This window comes from Furipterus horrens, unplaced genomic scaffold, assembly GCF_987537825.1.
Source record: "Furipterus horrens unplaced genomic scaffold, mFurHor1.1.pri manual_scaffold_4, whole genome shotgun sequence".
In the NCBI taxonomy this organism is placed as follows: domain Eukaryota; kingdom Metazoa; phylum Chordata; class Mammalia; order Chiroptera; family Furipteridae; genus Furipterus; species Furipterus horrens.
The window spans coordinates 30,318,453-30,342,542 of NW_028327174.1; the positions used below are offsets into that span (position 1 = coordinate 30,318,453).

The 24,090-nt window shown below is 35.9% G+C and overlaps 1 protein-coding gene across 1 annotated transcript in view; it reads left to right on the forward strand.

Annotated features, from left to right (window-relative positions):
* PIK3C2G (phosphatidylinositol-4-phosphate 3-kinase catalytic subunit type 2 gamma) overlaps positions 1 to 24,090 on the forward strand; it is a 283,426-nt gene that overhangs the window by 227,544 nt on the left and 31,792 nt on the right. Inside the window, exon 31 of the mRNA XM_090275472.1 lies at positions 17,145 to 17,220. Coding sequence (XP_090131598.1) covers positions 17,145 to 17,220 — 76 coding nt within the window. The remainder of the gene's footprint in view (positions 1 to 17,144; positions 17,221 to 24,090) is intronic.

Below are 24,090 nucleotides of genomic sequence, written 5' to 3' on the forward strand. Positions count from 1 at the left end.
CCAAATGCCTTGCAGTATCTATTTAATATTTTTTTCTATTTTTAATTAGTATTTACATACAACTGATTTTTATATTGACATTTTTACCCAAAAACCTTACTAACTTCACTTTTAATTCTAGTAATTTATTTGTACTGTTTTTTACTTTTCCACTTATAATCATATTATTTACAAATAATGTCTTACTTTTTCCTTTCCATATTTATATATTCTATTTATTTTTCTTGCTATTTTGTACTCTCTAGGGCCTCCAATATATACTGAGTGGAAGAGGTGATGGTGGACATGCTTGTGTTATTCCATCATCTAATATTTAGAAGTATCTAACATTTCAAGTATGTAGGTTTTTGTACGTACCCTTTATTATTTTAAGAAAGTTTCCCTCTTCCTAGATTGGTAATAGCTTTTACAATAAAGAAGGTTGAGTTCATCAAAAAAAATTTTCTGAATCTATTGGGCTGATCAACAATCCTCCAATAACCAATAGCTTTTCTCCTTTATTCTGTTAATGTGTTAAATGACATTGAAAGATAATCTAATATTTTTTAAAATTGCATTAATAGAATAACCTTTGTATTTATTGTAATGTATTATACTTTTTATGTATTGCTGTATTTGATTTAACATTATCTTTAGCATTTGTTTTCAACTTTGCTTATTCCAGAGACAGCCTGAAGTTCTCTGTGTTATAAAGTCCTTACTAGGAATCAAAATCAAGAATATACTGGCCTCATAATATTATTAGTTGCAAAGTATTCTTGCTTTTTTTCATACTCTGTGGAAGAGTTTGCATAAAATTGGTTGTATTTCTTTAATTTGTAAAGCCATGTAGGCCTGGAGATTTAATATATTTAAGAGTTATAGTACAATTTACATTTTCTATCTTGAGGGAGTCTATTTGTTAAGTTGTAGTTTTCTATAAATTTTTGCTACTTTATTGGCATAAAGTTATTCACAGTATTCTCTCATAATCTTTTTAACATTTATAAGATCTGAGGAGATGCCCACTCTTTCATTCTTCACATATGTCATTTCCTGATCAGTCTTGTCAGAGGTGTATGAATTTTACTAATCTTTGCAAAGAATAAAATTATAATATAATATAATAGATATTTATTGACCCTATTATATTATATTTCTATTTCTTTTTTTTATTTCCTTTCTTCTGCTTCCGTTGGTTATGTTTTGCTCTTCTATTTATAACATCCTCATATTACTTATTTATTTTCAACCTAAATTTTTGTTCTTCAATATAGTAAATAATCAGATATCTTATTCTATCATTAATTTTTAGTAAATATGGACTCAAGAACATTGTGTTCCAATATTATTTCCAGGTTAGTAGACTCTCATCTGGAGAGGCTGTTTTGTATCAAAGGACAAGTGCCTGAGCACTTAAGGAGGTATACTTAACTCAGTTCCGAGTGAGGCAGAGGAGGCATCCCAGACAGTATGGCATTAAGTTGATATTAAAGGACAAAGAGAAGTTAGTAAATAAAAATTGGGGAAAGTTGTGCTAGACAAAGTAAATTGTCAGAACAAAGCATCCATTATAGTTATATAGCTTAAATAACTCAGTGACTATTTTCATTCCATTTTTACCCATGTATAGCACAATTACAAACTCATCAAGACTAAATAAATATTTAACTAAAAATAACAGAATCATTAGCATATATTAACCTCTGGGATTTACATTGTTTTTTAAAACCTGAGAGATTAGAACTTTGCATCTAAAAGTATTTAGCAGTGGTCTCATTTATTTTTATATCCTATGAGGCTTTTTTTTTAAAGAAATTAGTTCATGCTTCTAAAACACACCACTAATTTTTTTATATGTTTTATACATAAAGTACTACACTAATAAGTAATAAATATTTTTAAATTTGTAGAAAAACAGAAAGTTTGAAAAAAGATGATGTTACAAAATAAATATGAATGTAATTTTGATATTTTTCATCACTCCAGTCCCCCGCATTAATCCCATGACAGAGAACTTTGGCTTGATAAAAACAATCTTGAGAATCCTCCCACCTGCCAGCTCAGAGACATGCTCTATGATTAACTAAGAGCATTAGCTGGCCATGCTCCTAAAAGATGATCAAGGCAACTTAAGTTATTTCATTGAGTTTCATGTCCTTTTTGCATATTCAAGAAGATAGAATGTTGACATCTCAATGTTCTTTGCTAATTCTGATATTCTCTGAAGGTGATGTCCATTCACCTATGCTGTAGTCAAGGGCCACCTGAATATGGCAGTTGTCTGTAAAGGAAAGAGCTAAGAAAATGGTAGAAGGGATTGCCTTCTTTGCATGCCAGGGCTGCCTTGTTGATTATACTAAAGCTGTTTTAAAGACTAAGCCTTTCCAGGAAAATTGACAAAATATCTGGCAATCATTAAAATGTCAATCTTTGCCCTGTTAAGCAGAGACAAGAAAGTGCAAAATGGAAGAGGCTTCTGATTTCTGGTCCTAGTGTAAATCAGATGAACGTTGAGATCTGTCTTGACATGGCAGCAGGTCATCAACAGGGAGCCGCTAAACATACCTGCCCACAGGATGGGTTCATATAGAAGTGTTAGCAGTCTACTGTTATGGTAAGGGGAAGCAAAGGAGTCAGGTATATAAGTAGGGAAGACTTGCAAAGGGGTAGCTGGGCACAGCAAGGCTTAGTGAATATTGTTGCGCATCATAGTCACTGCAGCATAGAAGCAGATAAGCAAAACCATCAAACATTCAGTTTTCATCACAGTTCACATTTGCCAATGTGCTAATTTAGAGTACTACTGCACAGGCCCCAAGAAGAGATGTTTTTATTTTGTTCTGTTGTTTTAATCTCTATTGTTTAGTAGTTAGGGGAAGGAAGGCTGAAGAAATTTCTATCTTGAATGAATTAATGTCTAGGATTTGACTGGACAAAAATAAAGAGAGAAGAAAAAAGAGGCATTTACATCATCAAATATGAGATACTATGACGAAATTACAGATCCTAGAAATGCTCCAGATGAGAATATGAGAGCCATCTTCTAGTACTGGACATCCAAGGAGGAGTCCCATTTGTCCCATAATAGTTTCATAAGAAAGAAAGCTGACATTATAAGTGTGCCTTCTCCTAAAGTCACACCTAATTAATTTAATTTAATTTTGCACAGTGAATATTTAGAGTACAAAGAAAAAAAGAGAGAGAGAGAGAAAGAAACTTCCTGAGATGTAATACTTACATCTCAGTTATCAACTGTCCTTTCTATACTACAAAATAAACTAGCATTATATTAACAAAAATCAAATCAACAAAATGTAAATGTGTGCACAGGTGTATTAGCTGCTGTTTTCAAAAACTGCTGTCTCAGTCATTTGGCAAATGTTTACTTATTACCTACGCTGTATATTCTCTGGCCAGGGATACCATAATAGCACCTTGAGAACAATTGTTTCAAAATAACTTGTGGAGGTTTTAAAAAGTATGTTCTGAGGCCCCGAGGCCCCATCCTTAGATATGCTGGTTCTATAGGTAGATAGGGATCTCTAGGTATATGTGTTCTTTTAGGAACCCAAGTGATTCACCTGCACAGCCAACTTTAGGATATTCTACTCCAGAAAGTAGAAAGCTGGATCAGACATGATGTGGCCCTAAGGACATAAAGGCTTTGTCAGTATTCTATGTGCCGGTAGCCTCATAAAGACTTTAATAACTTCCCACAGTGGGTTTCTTTTTTTCTTATTCCTAAGAAACTTGATAGGTCTTTCCATAATACTCATTATGCAGATTATGTGAGGATAGAACAAATAATTTGACATGGATGTCACCAGATGTTGATTAACATTAATAACCTGACTAATCACCCAGGTGCTCTGTGATGTGAGGTTAGAACAATAATAATTTGACAGGGATGTCATCAGATGTTGATTAACAATAATAACCTGACTAATCATCCAGGCTCTCTGTGATTCATAATGTGGTCAGTTTTCAATTATCTTCAAATGGATTAATCAAGACAAAAGCTTTTTGTGTTTCCATACGTTGGTGGACTTTTCCCTGACTCAATTTGATTATATTCAAGAAATGAAAAAATATTGTAAGATAAACTAAATAAAACATGATTGGCCTAAAAATCACATAAGTGATTTTAAAGTAAATGTTGAGATTTTTTTAAATTTTGTATTATTGATATAGTTCTTCCCTGTCTTTATATACATGGTGGAGCAAAAGTACGTTTACAGTTGTTCATATGGAAAATAATACAATAATTCATAAATAATAATACAATAAACTGTGTTTTGCATACTTGCAACTGTAAACCTACTTTTGCCCCACCCTGTACATTAAGAAAGTTATATACAAAACACTAAAATTTATAAAGCCAAGGATGTAATATAAATATTTTAATTATTATAAATGTATGACCAGCATAGAGGAAGTTTATATTCATACTCAAGTGTACTTTTGTGCTAAATACTCCTATTATAATATAGTCCTCATTTCTGGCCCTAGAAAAATTCTTCTAAAAGTGCTTTTTATTCTTTCATAGTTGCTTATCATATGTCAATATAAGAAAAACAAATTCTATTATGTGTATATATTAAAACTCACATTCTATTTTTAGTTATATGGTACATTTATTTGAAGCTATTTTAAAATATTTTGCATCACTGTATGTAACTTTGTAAAGATTTTACAATTTTAATTGAGCACTTACTATGTATAACACTCTAGCCTTAAGTTGGTTGTAAAAAACATATTGGAGAAATTAAAATAATGCAAAATACACCTTACTATCAATAAGTTTATAATCGTCGTCGGCAGCCGTCCGTCTCGAGAGACGATGGTGTAGCTTCTTAAGAGTCTATCTGCACCGCCGAGAATGGTTGTGCAGTCCGACTCGGAAGTGACACGGTATCTGTCTCCTCCCGTGTTGAATCGACATCTTGCGATGACGCTGGAGTGTCCTCTCCAGTGAAGCTGAAGCTACAGAGCCTGGGCAGGGTGATATGGAGGGTCTGCTGTTGCCCATGCAGCAGACCCCCCCTCTCTTCGCAGCTGAAGGGTCCAAGGGAAAGACGGAGTCGATACAGCTTGGCTTCAGGTGCGCCGCAGGAGTTGCCGGTGTTGACTACAACGTCAAACCGCCTTAGGGACTCCGGCTCCGGATTTTCTGTCGGGGTTTACTCCCTTAGCCTTTCCCCTGAAGAGGTATGCCGCAAGGCAGCGGAGGTTTTTTGGAGTCAGAGTTTTCCTTCTCTGATGTGCCCTGACTGGAAGATCGAACCAGCGACACTTAGCTCGCAGGCCGATGCTCAATCCACTGAGCCAAACCAGCCAGGGCTAATAAGTTTATAATATAGTGATAAATATGACATGAACATAAATAATACATGGCAGTGAGTGGAAAAAGAAAAAAAGGAAATAGAAAATGCAGCTTGAATATGAAAATGGACAACCTTAACTTACTAAAATCACATATTATTATGGGTCCTTCCAGGGGCATTCTTAATTATAAGGAATCTTGTTTTTGTCAAGGAAATGAGATAAAGAGGTTGGTTGATTTTAAAGTCCAGTATTAGGAGATCAGGTGTCAGAGTCAAATTAGATGGGAGAGAAGTCTCTGGGGGTTGGTCTAAAGACACAAGAGCAGCTCAGATAGAGGGATGCCTGTAAATCTCTGAGATTATCTCTCTCTTCTTTCTCTCTCTTTCTTCTCTCTCTTCTCACTTTCTCCCTCCTCTTTCCTCTCTCTCTCTCTCTCTCTCTCTCTCTCTCTCTCTCTCTCTCTCAATCTGTCCATAAAAAAAAATAAACATAAATGAAGACCACAGTTATACACTATCTCGATATCTCTTCTAATGAGATGGCAAGCATCAGACATCCTAGTCTCACACCTACATGGCTTGTGTCTGCTTAGTCTTACTCTCCTCTCTCAAATGGATAGAATTGTTTATTCTTTCAATGTCTGCAGTTTCATTCTACAAATCATAGCTTTGATAACAAAAATTGCTTTTCCTTCTTTAAATTCTGATCTGAACTGAATAATATCTGTATAGAGATCAATATTAAACATATAATCAAAACTATAGTAAATAGTGGCAGTACCTAAACAAATGTGTACATCTGAGTTTAGCTGAGATATACAAACAACAATTGTTTTTCTAAATTTTAAAGCACATTTATTGTGATTTTTATCTCTATTGTTTCCAATTTCTAGAAATCCCTTAAAATAAGAAATGATATCACGTAAGGTTTAAGCAATGTTGTGCTTTTAAAGTGGAAATCGAATGTCAAAATAAAGTCAAATGGGTAAATCCTATCTTAATGATGAACATACGTTTCTTGTTCCCTGTTCGCTACACCCAGATGTTAATTACTACATTTGTCACTACACTGCTCTTTTACTATTTGGAGCTGGTTGCGATTATGTTGCAGGAAGAATAAATGTCATATGTGTACTATCAGTAAAACCAAGAGTATTTTTCAGAGTCTGGTAAAATGCTGTTATTTCAGAACTGGAATTATAAAAGATTCCTTAAAAGTTCACTATTCTTCATAGTGTCATATAACTCCAATCTGAATATAATGGGTTGAACTACATTAAAGACTGGACATCCTGACAAGCTACTTTATGAAAACGGCAATAAAATACAATTACTGTTCAACTTTGACTTAAAACTCTTCTGTGAATTCACTTTTAAATTCACATTTCTATAGCACTTCATAGTGTCTGAGAGATAGATTTAGCTTATTGTTTTAACTCACTAAAACTATATCTTGCAGCCAATTCTAGATGTTGGCTGGCCAGTTAATAAATAGAAATTATTAATGTGTTATTTTAAAGTAAGAACAATTGATTTTAGTATTATATTACATTACCTCTGACCTTTGAAAGTACTTTTATTCTCTGTAGTCTTTGAGAACAAGAATGTGCATATGAAATAGAAAAACACAGGTTTCAACAACTTTGAATTGATCAAGTTTCAAAAAGTCAATGATTTTAAATTACAAATGACTAAATATAATTGGTAAACTAAATACTAATAAGAGCTCTGAAATTAATGAAATATGAGTCAATGTAGATTTAATTTTAAATTGTTCAATCATTGTTCAAATTTGTTCTTTATTACATGCATTTTTAATTTGAAAATGCATTATTAGACATTAATATTTCATATTAGATAAGCATGTATTATAGCAAAGAAAAATATATATAACTTCATAACATAGCCTAATGCATTTACCTGGATCATTGATATCAAAGACCAATAACTTTAGAATCTCTATGGCAAATCCTAAACAGTTATTAATTTATTCATTAAATATAAAATGTTCTACATAAGAAGGATGCTCCAAATATTTAACAACTCTTAGGGCACAGGCATTAACCAACCATGATGAGTGCCCGTTACTAGTCCATCCTTATGGCCATACAACCTTGCATTTATTGAATATTTTCCTTGTTGGGAGAAAATGTAGGAGGAACATAAAAAACAGGAGCAATCAAGAGTTTGGATCTAAACACACTAAGTTTGAGTTGCTTATTAGACTTTAAGTAGAGATGTCAAGTGGAAAGTTAATGTCTTGCTTTAAGGAGAAAAGAGAAACTGGTGATATAAATAGTGAAGTTGTCAACAAATAATTATTTTTCAAAGCCATGATACTGAATAATATTACTTAGGATAAAATGTAAATATAAAAAAGATCTTAGGACTAGACCGTGCAGCACATCAACTTAAAGATTGAGAAGATAGAAGAGAATCAAAAAAAGGGAAAGAACAACCTGCTTGAAACCTGAATCCAAGAGAAGAAATGATTTCAAAGAAGAAGAAATGATCAGCTGTTTCAAATGCTACTGATAGATCAAAGATTGAGAATTCACCACTATAGTTAGCAAACTGGGTATCATTGGTGAATTTAACAAGAACAGTTTGATAAGAGTGTTAGAAAGAAAACTTCTTAGAATGGGTTCAAAAGAGGGTACAAAGAAGAAAATTTGGGATAAAAAGTAAAAATAAGTTCTTGCAGGAGCTTTGTTCTAAGGGTGAACAGGAGAAAAATAATATGCAAGGAAATATATGTCAAGAATTTTGTTTATTGAAATAGATTGTAGCATATTTATAGACTGGCAGGGAGATCCATTAAAGAAGAAAACCTTGATGTAAGAAAGAAATGAGAACTTAGAGGCAAAAGTGATGATCTTGAGTAAAGAGGGCATGAGATCTAGTGCCCAAATCCATCTCAAATTAAAATACAGACAGTCCACCCATGTGACAGAATAAAGAGCAGAGATGAGGTGAGATAATATATGTGTTGTTGAAAGATTATAGAAATCCTTTTCTGTTTCTGCTTTTTCATCAACAAGAATATCAGCTTTGAGCAGATCTAAAGAGAAGAAAAGTGTGTTGGCATTTTGAGGAATGTGGATAAGGCTCTTTAGGTGAGTAGAAGACTAAATGGACTAGCGATGTGTGTAAAATTTTCAGAAAATCTTGAATACCAACTTGAGGATATTAGACATGAGGTAATAGTAAGACTAGTAAGCATGGTTGAGTGCTTTTCTCCAGCAACATTCAGCAAACTTGGCAGAAAGCAAGTTTTTGGATATTTTACCAAGAGTATAATAAAGGTAGAGAGGACCAAAGGAGTTGAAAGGAGTATGCAAGGGAGTTATTGTAAGTATCAACCATGAGATCTAAACTAGCCCAGGAGGGACATGAAAATATGAAAGGGGTTAGGACCAGTGAAAAGGTCTTAGAGCCAACAGAAAGTTTTATAACTAGGGGGAATGAGCTGGAATGGAGGGAGATGGTAATTGTAGAGTGGGAGGTGAAAATAAAAATAATGAAAAGGCATCAGTCATTGGTCAAGACAAAAATCAAGGTAATAGGAGTGAATGGTTGAGTAGGATGCAAACAAGTTCATTGAACGAGAGGAGTTTGAAGACAAAGAATCTGCCATAAGGAAGAATAATTTGTGTGAAAATTAAAAAGTGTGGATTATGATGAGTACTACTAAAGAAAACAATATTCCAGAGTTTAAAATGTTGAAGGAATGAATGTCAATGACTTAGAAATCAAGAGACAAGGGCAACAAAAAGGGGTAGAACACAGCATAGTCAGTAGACATGATATTCAAAGCAGCGTATTTTTATAAAGGAAAAAAGAGTGAAGATTAGAAAAACAAGGAGATCCAAGCATGATGCCTACCCCAGCACCAGGGCCAAGCTTGTAAAGAGGACAGGAGAGGGCAGTACTATAATTTCAGAGACTTAAAGAGAAAGCAGAATGGAATGTTCAGAGAATACAATATATTGAGCATATGAGGGATTTTTACTGGTGACATTCTCCAAGAATGGCTGCTGTCCTTTCCTTCCTCCACAATAATGCACTTTCATCTTTCTAGAAGAAAAATCTGGCCATGATGCTTTTCTGCTAATGATCCATCAATAGGTCACAGTAGCTTTGAGCTTATGCAGAAGACTAGCATACTCTAGGACTCCTGTGAAGCTGTCTCCAGCCACCTCTCCTACCTGTTCCTTATATTGCCTCGTCATGTCTATAGGCCATTGGCTGTAGTACCACAGGTGGGCCAGGGCTTCCTGACCACACTCTATTACTCTTTCTTGTGTGTACATTAATTTCAATTAGCCAACCACTTATGCTATATGGTGTTCACTTTTCTCATTTCTAGAATAAAGTAGTTAAATTCAGAGTCCCCCACCCCAAGGAAACTAGGACCATTTGAAGAATTAAGCAGAAAAGCAAATATTCTTCATAATGTGAGAAACTCCTAGGTACTTTAGGACATTTAGGATAAGTGGTCTTGCCCATTAATTGCCTATTGTACTCATCAGTCATTGATCCAACCATAAGTATGCTTATACATTTTCTAAACAACTCACATTGTAGGGTAGCTAGATAAAATGCAGATTACACAATTAAATCTGAATTTGAGATAAGCAAATATGTTTTTATATAAGTATGCTGCAAATATTGCAAGGGCATCTTATGTTTTTATTTGTTAAAAATGGCAGCCCTACATATGGGAAGCCTTGCTGGGTAGAATTACATTTGCAGTCAGTCAATGTAAAAATTGCACCCCTAGAATTGCTCAATATACAACCTACACAATTAAATGTAGTCACAGTGCTAGAGAGCCAATACTAACCCCATTGAGAACACTGGTCAGGTTATTAGAGCAATTGTAGCACTAACATTTCTATAATTCTCCAACTGTCCAGTGATGTAATGTGCTATAGAGCTGCAGGATGCATGCATATATGCAAAACCCAATCTGAGAAAATTTTTAATCGATTATTTTGAGATCCAGCATTATTACTCTTCATTTCTTTTATTGGTTTCTTACTTCATTGACACTGAATTATGTGTCTCCTCAAGAATAAAAACAATATTGTTACATTAAGGAAGTAGTGCTTAGTATGTAGCCCACACCCAGAATTATAAATGAGGATTTCAAGGATATTATAGTGTAAACACAAAGGAATAATTAGCTAGTGGTGACATCTCAGACACTAACTGGAAAGAGATTCTGCCTACTGTTGAAATTCAATAACCATTGGGTGGTTAACAAAAAATTTTACCAGTGAAGAATAATCAACTAGTGGTCAAAAAGCCAAAGAAGGTCAAATTTCCATCACATTTCTGCACAGACTGATGTTTAACTTTAAACTTTAAAAAAAACCACCTTGATTGGTTCATCTCTCTGATTATTATTATAGATATATTTCTCTAGGATAGCTTCTTATTAAATAAGGTCAAAAGAGATCTGTATGTAGAGATCAAAATTGGTAATTAACTGATTTACAATAATGCAGAAAACTGCTACATAGATAAAAATATTTGCATTAGAAAACCAATGTCTTCTCTAACTGATGGAAGAGTTCTGTTTCTGTTAACAAATATTTACTGTGCAAAAATGCTGTATTAGGCATGAGTGAATAAATTATCATCTCTGTTCTAAATATCACATTGACCTAGCTAACAAAAAGAGAGAGCACATGAGAAACCTTGGGGGTGAGGGTGGATAAGAGCAGAAAGAATGGAGAAATGAGTATGAAAGAAGACAGGAAGATAAGAGAACATGACATACTTCAGGAAATAAATATAATTCAGCATAAGTTGGCATAATATGCTAGAAGAGAAAAGGTGATAGATGAAAATAGGGAAATGCACAAGATCCCAATTAAGAAAGGTTTTATAAGCTTTGTTAAGCAGCTGATCTTTTTCTTAAGAGCCATGAGGAGCCACTGCCAGCTTTTAGGCTGTTACCTATTAGGATTTCATTTTGAAAGATTAGTTTGGCAATTATGTAAAGAATAGATTGGATTAAAGAGCATCAGGATAAGAGTCGGGGACCCCTGCTATCACTTAGGTGAGAAGGGATGATTCTAGAACTAGGAAGATGGCTGTATACCTGAAAGAAATGAATAGGTGACATATATATGAGGTGAAATCTATAGGGCTTAGCAATTAATTTTACATGTTAGTAAGGAGGAATGGAGAGTCCAAAAAGATACACACTAATTTGAGCCTGGACACAGAAGTAGCAAATTGAGGAGAAATAAGATGCATGTAGTGGTACATTTTGGGAATTTTAATTGTCCTTAGAATAGTCAAGGGAGCCAATACACAGGTATTTTGATATGGAAGACTGAGACTCAGGAAAATGACCTGGGATAAAAGTTTAAATTTGTACATCATTATAGAATCCACTGAAAGGCTAAATATCACCTAGAAAAAAACATAGTGAGAGAGATGAGCCTGGAAGTGAGGCACTCTAGAACTTAAGTTATAAGAAAAAGAAAGGTATCTTGAAAGGAAGTCTATGAAGAGATGGTAGAATAAATAGAAAAAAAAAGTGGGAGGACTTAGCATCATAAGCAAATAAAGGAGGGCCTTTCACTAAAAATGGTGTATTCATATAAGCCAAGAAAGTCCCCATTGGGCTGAATGTTAGAAATGATGGTAAGAGTACTTTCAGTGGACAATTAGCAGCAGAAAGTTGAATGTGGGTAGATCATAACATGAGTAATAGTTGAAGAAATGGAACCAGTGTGAGTGCTAACAGCTCTTCTCATAAGTTTGCTTGCATCGAGGAGAAAAATAACACAGGATTTTAAAAATGCATTACTGACAAGATATAATATATGTGTGTGTATTTTGTTTGATTTGATTCACTGTTAGTTGCTAAAGTGGAGAGAGTTGACTCTATTTTATTCTGATGAGAAAGAAAGGAAGAAGATGAACATTAACTAAAGTATAGATTGGTATATTCTGCAAGGTTCTTGAAGAGGAAGGAATAGAACCCAGGTTATAGTTATATGAAGAAATCATCATTGGATAAAATCTTAGTTTGCTAAGGCTGCCATAACAAAGTACCACCTATTGGATTGGGTGCCTTAAACAGCAGAGATATATTGCCTCATGGTTCTGGAAGCTAGAGGTCTGAAATCAAGATGTCTCCGATGTTGTTTTCTTCTGATGGCTGAGAAGGAAGGATCTGTTCCAGGCCTGTTTCCCGGGCTTGTAGATGGCTGTCTTCTCCCTACATCTCTTTTTTTTTTTTTTAAGTATATTTTATTGATTATATTGTTACAATAGTTCCAATTTTTTTTTCCCTTTGCTCCCCTCCGCCCAGCACCCCCCTTCCCCAACAATCCCCTCTCCAAGTCCATGCCCATGGGTCGTACATACAAGCTCTCCCACCTCACCCTTTCATATATTCTTCTTCTTCTTTTTTTAAAATTAATTAATTAATTAGTTAAATATTTTAACAATAAAAAATAACAATTCCTCCCTCTCAGACTTAAGACCCTTTACAATCTTATAAAGGACAATGGATGAAGGTCTCGGGCTCCTCTAGCTGCTTCAAGCTGGACATGGTCGTCGTCCTACCTACCCGTGGGTCAAGAAATCCCTAATAAGAGTGGGGATGTGGAGGGGAGGGTGGCCTTCCCACAAGGGGAAGGATCGTGCAGACTCCAGGTTGGTTGGCTGTCTCTGGACAATGGCATGCTTGGTTTGACAGGCTGGCATCCTTGTTGTATTCTGGGGGCAACAGGGTTAAAGGACATCATTTAATCCGTAACCACTAGATGACAAAAGACAGGTATTAATTTTTCAATGTCCCACATTAGGGAAAAGAAGGGCTTCTTTGGAGGAAGGTGTGCCAGGTACATCTCACCTGTCCAAAACCCTTTTGCCCATTATACTTATTTTGGACTGAGGGAAATATTTTAGGTTTCCCCCATCTCAGGCCTCTGGGCTTTTTCTGTCCAAGCCATTAGGATAGAAAAGAGAAACCAGTTTTAAAGTGAAGCCCACAGACCACCCCGTTCTTCACCAACCCAGCCACTTAGTTCAGCCAAACCATTGAGTCTCAGGAGGCAGTAATGCAGACAGGATTAAGTGAGGCCTATGCATACAGATAATCACTCAGGTAATGAGATTGTAGGTTTATGCCCTTTGAAAACAGAAAACACATGTTAATTTATGTAACATAACCCACATACAAGTCTCTAAATCTGTAGGACTGTCTTATCGGAAGGAAAATCCTTGTCCTTCTAATATTCACTGAACTTGCATTTCTATTCTTTATATTTTTATTCCCCCCCCACTAAAAAATTTTCTGTTTGTTTGTTTTTCCACTACAGTTGTCTCACTTTTTTTCCCCCTCTTGCTTCCCTGCACCCTGCCCCCCCCCACAGTCAGTCCCCACCCAGTTGTCCATGTCCATGGGTCATTCATACATGTTCTTTGACTAGACCCTTCCCCTTCTTACCCCTTCTCTCCCTCCCATCTCCCCCTTTGTTACTGTTAGTTTATTCCTTGTTTACATACCTCTGGTTCAATTTTGCTCATTTGTTTGTGTTGTTCATTAGTTTCCTGTAACAGGTGACAGCATAAGGTAATTTTCTTTTGTTGCCTGGCTTATTTCGCTAAGCATAATTCTCTCTAGTTCCAATCATGTTGTTGCAAATGGTAGAAGTTCCTTCTTTCTTTCAGTACTTATTCATTGTCATTTTCCCCCTTTGTACTCGTGTTCCTCTCTGTCTCTCTGTTTCTTCATCTTCTTAAAGCAGACCCTTTAGCATCTCTTGCAATGCTGGTTTGGTGGAGATGTATTCTTTTAGCCTTCTTTTGTCTTGGAAACTCCTTATTTCACCTTCCATTTTGAATGAAAGCCTTGCTGGGTAGAGTATTCTAGGTTGTAGGCCTTTGTTTTTCATTGCTTGGAATATTTTTTGCCATTCCCTTCTGGCTTGTAGTGTTTCTGCTGAGAAATCTGATGATAGCCTTATTGGAGCTCCCTTGTATGTTATTAGTTGTTTCTCTCTTGCTGCTTTTAGGATTCTCTCTTTGTCTTTGAATGTTGGCATTTTAATTATGATGTGTCTTGAAGTGGGCCTGTTGGGGTTCATCTTCATTGGGACCCTCTGTGCTTCCTGGACTTGCGTGACTCTTTCTCTCGTCATGTTAGGAAAGTTTTCTGTCATTAGTTTTTCAAAGAGGTTTTCTATCCCTTGCTCTTCTTCTTCTCCTTCTGGAATTCCTATGATACGGATATTATTACGTTTCATGTTGTCCTGCAGCTGTCTTAGAACCTCTTCAGTCTTGTTCAGTCTTTTTTCATTTTGTTGCATTGTCTGGGAGTTTTTGTGTAGGTTGTCCTCCAGCTCGCTGATCCGATCTTCTGCTTCCTCTAGCCTGCTTTTAATTCCTTCTACTGTGTTCTTCAATTCAGAGATCGTATTTTTCATTTCCTCCTGGCTCTTATTGATAGCTTCTATGTCCTTTTTCATGCTCACGTAATTTTCTGTGAGTTCCTTGTAGTTTTTCTGGAGTTCTTTGAAGTTTCCGCTGAGCTCATTCAGCTTCTCCATAATCCATGTTTTGAATTCCATATCTGATAGTTTGCTCCCCTCTATTTCATTTAGCACTCTTTCTGGGGATTCTACCTTTCCTTTTGATGGGAGGTTGTTTCTCTGTCTCCCCATTTTTTTGACTCCTATTGTTTGTTGGTGCTTCTTGGAATGATCTGCACTTCCTGGATCTGCCTCTGGTGGCGTCAGATCATGTACCAGTCTGGCCCTAGGCAGCCTGTTGGAGACTTCCAGGGATCTACTGCTGTTGTCTGTCTTCTTTGATTGTTAATCTATTCAATCTGTGATTAGCTGTCAGGCTTAAGGACTGTGGGTGTGGCAGCTTAATTCCTGTAGGCAGGGCTTTTGCTTCCCCTCAGGCTGACGCCACTTGGAGGGGAATGGTCTACCCGCAGTACTGGGGATGAGTCAGCACTGGGACCCAGTCAGCTGCTCCTCCAGTTCTCCCCTCAAAGCCACCGTGCCAAATTCTCCCCAAGTATCTCCAGTCCTCTCTGCCTTCCCTCTGCTTGAGCCCAGGGTAAGTGGTGGCCAAAATATTTTCGTATGTGATCCACTTAAGAGCTCTTTTTCTCCTGCTGTTTCTCTCCGGCTAGCAAGAAAGCCTGTGGCTTTTCGCTTTTCACAGCTGATACTATTTTACTTTCCACTCTGTCGCTGTAGGCTGGGAAGCCCAGCTGGGGGTTTAGACCCTGCCCTTCTCAGGGGGAATCCCCGGCTGCTGAGCTGTTTCTCAGCCCCTTCAGCTGCCACCCGTGGGAGCCCAGCCAGCCCTTCCACGTCTCCGCACTCCCTACCGGTCACGTTGTGATGTAGCGGCCTTTTCTGTCTCTCCGTGGTTATAAGACTTCTCTCCAGCTGGTGTTCGGTTCGTTATTCCAGATGATTTCTCCAAAATTACATTGTAAATCCAGACTAGTTCTAGGAGGAAGTTAGTGTAGCTTCCACTTACTCCTCCGCCATCTTGTTTCTCACCCTACATCTCTTTATATCATTTTCCCTCTATGAGTAGCGGTGTTCAAATTTCCCCTTTTTAAATGGACAATGGCCATATTGGATTAAGGGCCCACTCTCCACCAGTATGAACTCATCCTAACTTAACTAATTCTATCTGCAATTACCTTATTTTTAAATATGGTCACATTCTGAGGTACTTTGGGTTAGGACTTCAATACAAGAATTTGGGGGAAACACAATTCAACTTATAACAGGTGGAAAGAGAAACACTTCTTTCATATAACTGGAAGGAAAGAGAAAAGATGGCTTTGTGAGCCTAAAGATTTAGTGGCAGGAAATTTAGGAACTGCCATCTGCCTTTTATTTTCTGTAAAGTGGAAACAAAATCATCAGTGAAGGAGTCAGATTTGGAAGTTTATGTTTCCTGGAGGAGGTTTGAAAGAGCCATTGCATCGAATAATAAAGAAGGCAGGCCAGAGTGAACATTGAACAGCTGTGACATCAGCCTACAATAAGCAGTGGAAATAATCAATTATTTAGTGGTGTCCTTCAGATAATAATGTAGGTTCTCATGGGGAGGTCTGCTTCAAACAAACGGTCTGCCAATATAACTAAGAAAAAGCTCTTGTCAGGTTCACCAGTTAGCTTATTCCTTTGGAGACCAAATTAAATCTCTGTTTGTGATCATTTCAGTTGAACAGAGAAGTACACATAAGTAGAATTTCTATTGAAGCATTGAGTATAATCTGTTTCCTCCACTAGATTGTGTTCTGAAGAAAGGGATCATCTTATGCACCTTTCTGTTTTTAAATATCCCCTAGTATTCCTTGATGCCACTGGTGTGGTCAGTACTCAGTGAGCGTTTCTAGAATTGAACCTTGAGGAGTAATGGTTACTCACTAAGTGATTATCTATGTCCTACGGAGATTAAAGTTTTTTTTTTCAAAGGCCTGACCAAGGGTGCACATTTTCTGGACAAGTAAGGAGAGCAATTTATGCATAATTATAAAATTTAAGAATGTAAACCCAGTAAGCTCCAAAAGCAGAGCACACCTGGGCTTCTTGAAGAAATGTAAAATAATCACACATCCAAATTTATAAAAGATTAGTTTAACTTAGGGTAAAATTATAGCATTGACTTAATAAACCTACTAATATATTTTACTCTTTAGGAATCTATAACAGGTATCTATTAACAAATAATTGTATATTTTGGGTCAATGTTTTCGTATATCAGTATAAATGAGCAATAAATAAATATAAGATTTTAAGAAATATTATATTTTATCTTGTTTTTCAGAGTGATTGTGTTCTTAATTTTTTCTTCTCTGAGCCTGTGCAACAAACACTTGAAGAATCATCATCTTTGTTCCCAGGCAAGTAATTTTATCATTATTATTATGCACAATTATTGAGGTTAAATATAATTGTGCAAAAATGTCACAACCGTAATTTTTTTCAATTTGCAAATTAAATGTCTTTTTAGGAGTGAGGCTTTAAGAGTCTTTTCTAACCATTTCTAAAGTTTTTTATTCATTTATAATAAGTTCTTCAATTTATATTAAACCCAGATGTGTTTGTCCAATTATAACAACTACGTGATATTATACTATTAACTCATTTCAGTTAATTGTGCACTGAGATGGAATTTCATGTCAGAGGCAAAGTTCCTGTTTTCTTGTGTAGGTAAATCTTTCAGTTTACTCAGCATCTTAGGAAGCAAAACAAAATAGGCAATAATAATGATCACGAATTATCTAGTGGTTTCACCCTTATCCTTTAAAGCTCAATAATTACTCCACCTACCCATGAAGTCTTCTTTTATTAATAGGATCCCAGACTAGCCCAGCCCAATTATTCACCCTTCCTGCAAAATGTGTGTAAATTCTAAGTAACTTTTCTATCCTTTCTCTTAGATTGACAGAGACTCTTTTACAATGTCCCATAAATTTTAAACATTCATAATATAATTCTATTGCCACTGGCCTTCCAATACTCATCATAGTTTTTACATCACATAAGATTTGCAAACACATAATTTGTAACCTTCCATCTTTTTTTTTTTCAGATTTAATGTGTTTTATTGATTAAAATATTACATTTGTGCCAATTTCCCTTCCCTCTGCTCCCCTCCACCCGGTGGCCCCCCTCCCTCCAGTTGTCCCCCCCTTTTAGATTATGTCCATTAGTTGTGCATACAGTTCCTCCCAACCTCTCTCCGTCTATTCCATTCCCTCCTACCTTGATCCCCAATTCCTATATCATCTCCCTCCCTTTCCCCACTCCCCCTCCCTGTTGACCTCCCCCCAATATGCTTCCCGTACCCACAGTTCCTTTTCCACTCTCGTTGCCTATTTAGTTTGCCTTTGTTTCATCTCCCTAGCTTCTGTTTTTTTAAACCAGTCCCTTTAACATCTCATATAACAGTGGTTTGGATCTAATGAACTCTTTCAGTTTTATTTTGTCCTGGAAACACTTTCTCTGTCCTTCTATTCTGAATGACAATTTCGCTGGATAGAGTATTCGTGGTTGTAGGTTTTGGATTTTCATTACTTTGAATATTTCTTGCCAGTCTCTTCTTGCCTGTAGGGTCTCCCTTGAGAAGTCAGCTGATAGTCTAATTGGGACCCCTTTGTACATAATTCTTTTCTTCTCTCTTGCTGCTTTTAAGATTCTCTCTTTATCTTTAATTTTTGACATTTTGATTATAATGTGTCTTGGAGTGGTTCTCCCTGGGTCCAGTCTCTTGGGAACTCTCCTTGCTTCCTGGACCTGCAAGTCTATTCCCTTCCCCAAGTCTGGGAAGTTCTCCTTTATTATATTTTCACTCAATTTTTCAAGTTCTAGTTCATCTTCCTCATTCTCTGGCAAACCAATGATTCTTATGTTGGGCCTTTTATAGCTGTCCCAGAGGTTTCTGACCCTCTCATTGTTGCTTCCCATTTCCTCTCGCTGCATTGGTTGACTGCTTGTTCCTTCTCCATATTCCAGTTTGTTGAAATGAACTCTGGATTTTGTTTTCTCACCATCTATCTCGTATGCGGTTTTGTTCCTTTCGTTATGAAAGTTTTTCGCTTCTTTCTTATCTTTTTCCTGCTCTTTTGTGAATTCTGTAAGCCACCTGATAACAATGGCCCAGAACTGAGCCTCTGACAGGTTTCTTATCTGTTCATCTGTCAGGTTCTCTATCTGCTGCCTGGTGAGTTGTGTCACCGGTATTTCTATAGTTGTCTGCCTCATTTTGACAGATGCGTTTTGTTTTCTTGGGCTGGCTGTCGGGGGCAGTGCCTGTGTACGCGTCATAAATCAGCGACCGGCGCCTGCCTGTCCGCGACCTATTTCGCAGCCCTGTGGTGCTTTCTTTGGGGGCGGGGGTCCAAGATGGATTCACACAGTTATTCAGCTAGGAGACCGGGATCCGTCCTCCTGCCCCCCTGGGCCTCACTGTTCAAGGCGATGCGGCGGCCGCTTTCCCCAGCGCCGGGGTCGCGCACCACCAGGGGCTTGCCCGCAGCCGGGATTCCTCGCTGCCCGCCGCTCCGGGTGCGACCGCAAACAGCACTGCCCTCTTTAACTCTTACCTGCCCAAATGGCACCGCTGGTTTATAACTTCATATGTTGGGCTTCCGTGTAGTTTTATTTTCTGGAATTTCTAGTTATCCTTTGTTTTGAAGTAGTTGTATTCCTCTCTAGTTGTAGAGGGAGACCTAGCGTGTCCGTCTAAGCCTCCATCTTCTGTAACCTTCCATCTTTATTTTACTCAATCTACCTTCTCTACCTGTAGGGTTAGTCCCATCTGCTTATCACCTCTGCTTGTATCTGACATTCTAGTTACTTACCTCTTAGTTGTATAGTCTGTACAATGAAATCAAATTATATAGTGTAATTATATATTAAGTTGTATATCTATGTGTATGTCTGCCTTCTTCATGTCAGACTGAAAATAACTTTAAATCAAGGTCCCTACCTCCCCACTATATATTTCTCTTTGCTCAAAAACCCTAAATTAATATACAGTAGTCCCTCTCTATATCATGGCCTCACCGTATTGCGGGATTTTTTAAAATATTATATTTAATTATTTATCGTGTATATTTTCACTATATCGTGGGATTTTGCAGTATTGTGTAAGTATGTTGTTAAAGTTATGTAGGTTTAAGAGGGTAGAATAAATGTAAGGTTCCTTCTTCGCAAGGGGGTCTAGAATGTAATACCCACGATAAGTGAGGGAATACTGTACAATAATTGTGCCTCTCTCATTTTCCCCACATCACCAAGATACTTTGTATATAACCAAACCATTAACAATATTAAAGAAATAAACCAATTCATTCTATATATTTTTTAAATTATTTCCTTTCATATTTCTGAATTCATAATACATTCATTATGGGACATCAGCTGGTTCTAAACAAGAAGCACAATTGTTTTTAAAGCACTATTTTCATCAGTTAGTTGAAATTTTGAGCTTATGTTGTTAAATTTTTAGAGGATAAAATTATTCAAATATATTATATTATTAGTTTACATAGGATAATTTTTAGCAAAAATCCGAGACTACCATTTTACTACTCTTACTAATATATTGATAGAATGGATTCTGGGTATCCATGTATCTAGGCACATGACTTATAAATATCATACTAGTAATAATTTGTAATCCTGGGTCTGGAAGACAATATTCCTTTGCCCTGACTCACTAGTAAACAAGCCTTGGCAGAACAATAAAAGAATTTATTTTTCTCAAGTGCCCATGCAGTTAGCTCTCTGCTCTGCTAACATTTTTCCTTGGCTTCCCATTGCCCTTAGTCACTGTGAACATAATGGTCACACAGGGCACTGTGCTCAGAACTGTCGTGTATCTTGAAATTCTTGATCATTTTTGTAAAAGGGACCCTATAGTTTTCTTTTGCATGCTTGTTTCACCGAGCCTCACAAATTAGGGGCTGGCCATGCCCTTAGAATAAAGACCAAAATCCTCATGGTGGCATTTAAGCATAATCCAAGCACCCACCAATTTCCTTTTCAGCTTAATATCAGGCCCCTTCACATCTTGATTCTTGTCTTTTTTTAGTTCCTTAGTACCTCACAGATACAATTTGGTCTGCCTGAACCATTTGACTCCCACTCCACCTTCTCCATTCTTTTTTGCATCTTTCAGATCTGATTTCAGTTGCCCTTGCTCTGTACTCCTATTTTGTAGACTAGATATCCACAAAAGCACAATCCACATACGTATGGCTCACCATTGTATCCCCAGGGCTTAGCCCAGTGGCTGGTGTACTCTAGGTGCTCTATAAATAATTACTAAATAAATGATTGATGACAGGAAGAACAACAATGGAAGACACATGGATATTCTCTACCAAGGTAGCTTGTTGTTTTTACTACAAGGACATGAGAGAAGAAACCAAAACCCAGAATCATGCTACTCCTCCCACACTCACCACTTCATATGGAAATACCCTGGCACAAGGAATTCAATGCCTCCCAACCACTAGAATTCTCCTGAAATATCCCTTGGAAAAAAATCTCCTACAAATTATTGCATTAAATACAATGGACACCAGACTCAACCAAGGCACTAAACAGAAAGTTTCTGGATTTTATCTTATATATCCTTTAACTCACTAATGACATGATCCTGTGTACTATGCCCAGATTGATATAGCTCCATGCCAAATAATACCGCCACAAAAAAATATAATTATTCATCCTCCACCAATACACAACTCTGACACACAAAAGATAGCTTTGTCGAAGTACAGAAACAATGACGTCGATAATGGAGTAGAGCGTGTTCAAAGACAACAGTTGCCAGGGTTAAGAGAATAAATTAATGAACATGCTTAAACACCAGAGATGATTACAAGTGATTGCGAACAGGAGCTTTTTCAATCATTAGTTCCCATCACTGTCTCCAATATGAGATGTTCATTTAAAAGGGAACTTGAAGTCACGCAGGCTTCATGGCAGGGTGCCTCTGGTTAATGTTCTAGCTTCTTGCTCTGGCAAAGCACAGATTATCTATAGGTTGAAGTATGTTACCTAGCTTTTCAATTTAAATTTTAATAATATGAAAAGACAAGAAGTAAATGCCTAGGACTACTTTGATATATTACATGTAGTAAGTTATTTTTGAAACTTTGATTTGAAAGCTTTAAAATATTATGTGCTTTGCTATTTTATAGAATTTCATGTTTTTTATTACAAACTTAGACTTTTACTTGTGCTTATGTGAGAAGGAAGAGATGAGAAAATGAAAGTTAGAGGAGCTTCTCTAATTATTTCATTTCTGGGTGTCAGAAGACATTGCTGAAATCTAATAAATCAAGTAATAAAAAATCTTTCCATTTACTAAGGGAGATCACAACATTGAATATAATGGGGTAGTAGATAAAAGTAGAGTGAGAAAGATTAAGCACACTAATTTTATTTCTGCTTCTATTAGGAAACAAATGTTATCAAGAGAAGTAAAAGTCTGAGAATAGTAAATAAAAGTAACCACTAGAACAAAAGTTAAAGCTTTCCTGAGTATTAAAAGTATATAAAAATAAAAACAAATACTTAGTAAAAACCTTTTTTAAAAATCATAAAAACAAAAATGTTATCTTTCCTTAATAACATAAAACAATAAAACCAAAGAGAAAAATACCTTCATTATATCAATAATGGGCTTAACTCATCTTGATATTAACAAAAAATTTACATTTGGAAGCAAAATTTGTCATAACATACTTTCTGTAAAACACAACTAAAACAAAGTAATTTTAAAATATTGGAAATTAAAATATAGGCATAGTTAAACTGAGCAAGTGCAAGGACTTGGAAAGCAGAGGCCACAATCTTAATAAAGGTGAGGCTTAGGCAAGGCAGCATTGAATTAAATAAGAAAGAAGCTTTAAACGATAAGTACAGTTCTCCAGAAAGATTTGTGCAGGTATGACTACATGTAAAATATATGATAATAACATGTGTAAAGCAGAAATTATGAAACATATAAGGAGAAATACACACAAACACTAGTAGAAGGAAATTCTTATTCACTTTTCTTGATTTGTGAAAGAACAAGTAGAAAAACATAAGCAGACACACAGAAAAACTGAATAGTAAAATTAATAAGAAAAATTGCTAATTTATATCAGACTCTTTATCCTGAAAATTCTCTTTAAGTACTCAGGAAACTATCAAGAAAGCAGATTATGTAGTAGGTCACCAAGTAAATTTAAAATTTTTTAAAAGTAGAAATAGTATAGACTTTGTTTTCTATTCATGAGACAACAAAGTGAGAAATTAATGGAAAAACTTGGAAAACGAGAAGGTATGTGAGCTTGGAGGCTTAAAAGCATAATCTCATTTGAACAACCTTTGGATCAAAGGTACTTATAAACCAAAATTGCAAATTTTAAGAACAGCAGTAATGAAATACCACATGTGAAGAAACCATGGGAGAAAGATAAAGCAGTGCACACAGGAAAATTGGAATAATTGGTACAAGAGCCACAAAGGAAAACAAAGGGGAAAAAAAGGATAAAGTTAGAAATTAATGAGTTAGAACACCTAAAACAGTAAAATAAATTAATCTGGAATTTAAACAATAAGAAAAAAACCACTAACTAATATAATCAAAAAATAGGAGCCAATGCAAATACGCAAAACACAAAAGGAGAAGCAAGAAATAATGACAAAGATGAAGTTGAAAAAACTGTGACTACTTTTTCAACTGTACAAAATTAAATTAGTAAATCTGTCTGAAATGGTTTACTAGGTTAGCACAATTTACCCCAGAAAATATCATTTGATACAATAGTTAGAAAAAGTTTCAAAAACAACCTTTAAAATAGCACCAAGTTTAGATGATGTCAAAACTTTTTAAAAAACAGGTAATTTCACTGTTATTTAAATAATTCCCAAACAGAGAAAAATAAGAAACTTTTCCATATTAGCTTTATCAGGCACATAACAGTTTTATGCTAGTAGCTTCAAGGATAACAAAGATTGTAAAAAAAAAAAAATGAAATTACAAGCTAATCTCACTGAATATCAATATGAAATTCTAAATGAAATATTAGCAAAAATAATTCATCAGCACACTAAAGGAATATAATTCACTTTGACCAGAAATGTGAGAAAAGTTCAATACAGGTACCATACATACTGTATAATTCATGTTATTATGTTTATTAGATTAAGGAGAAAATCACATGGTCATTTGATAAATTTCAATTTTAAGCTTCCTAGATAAA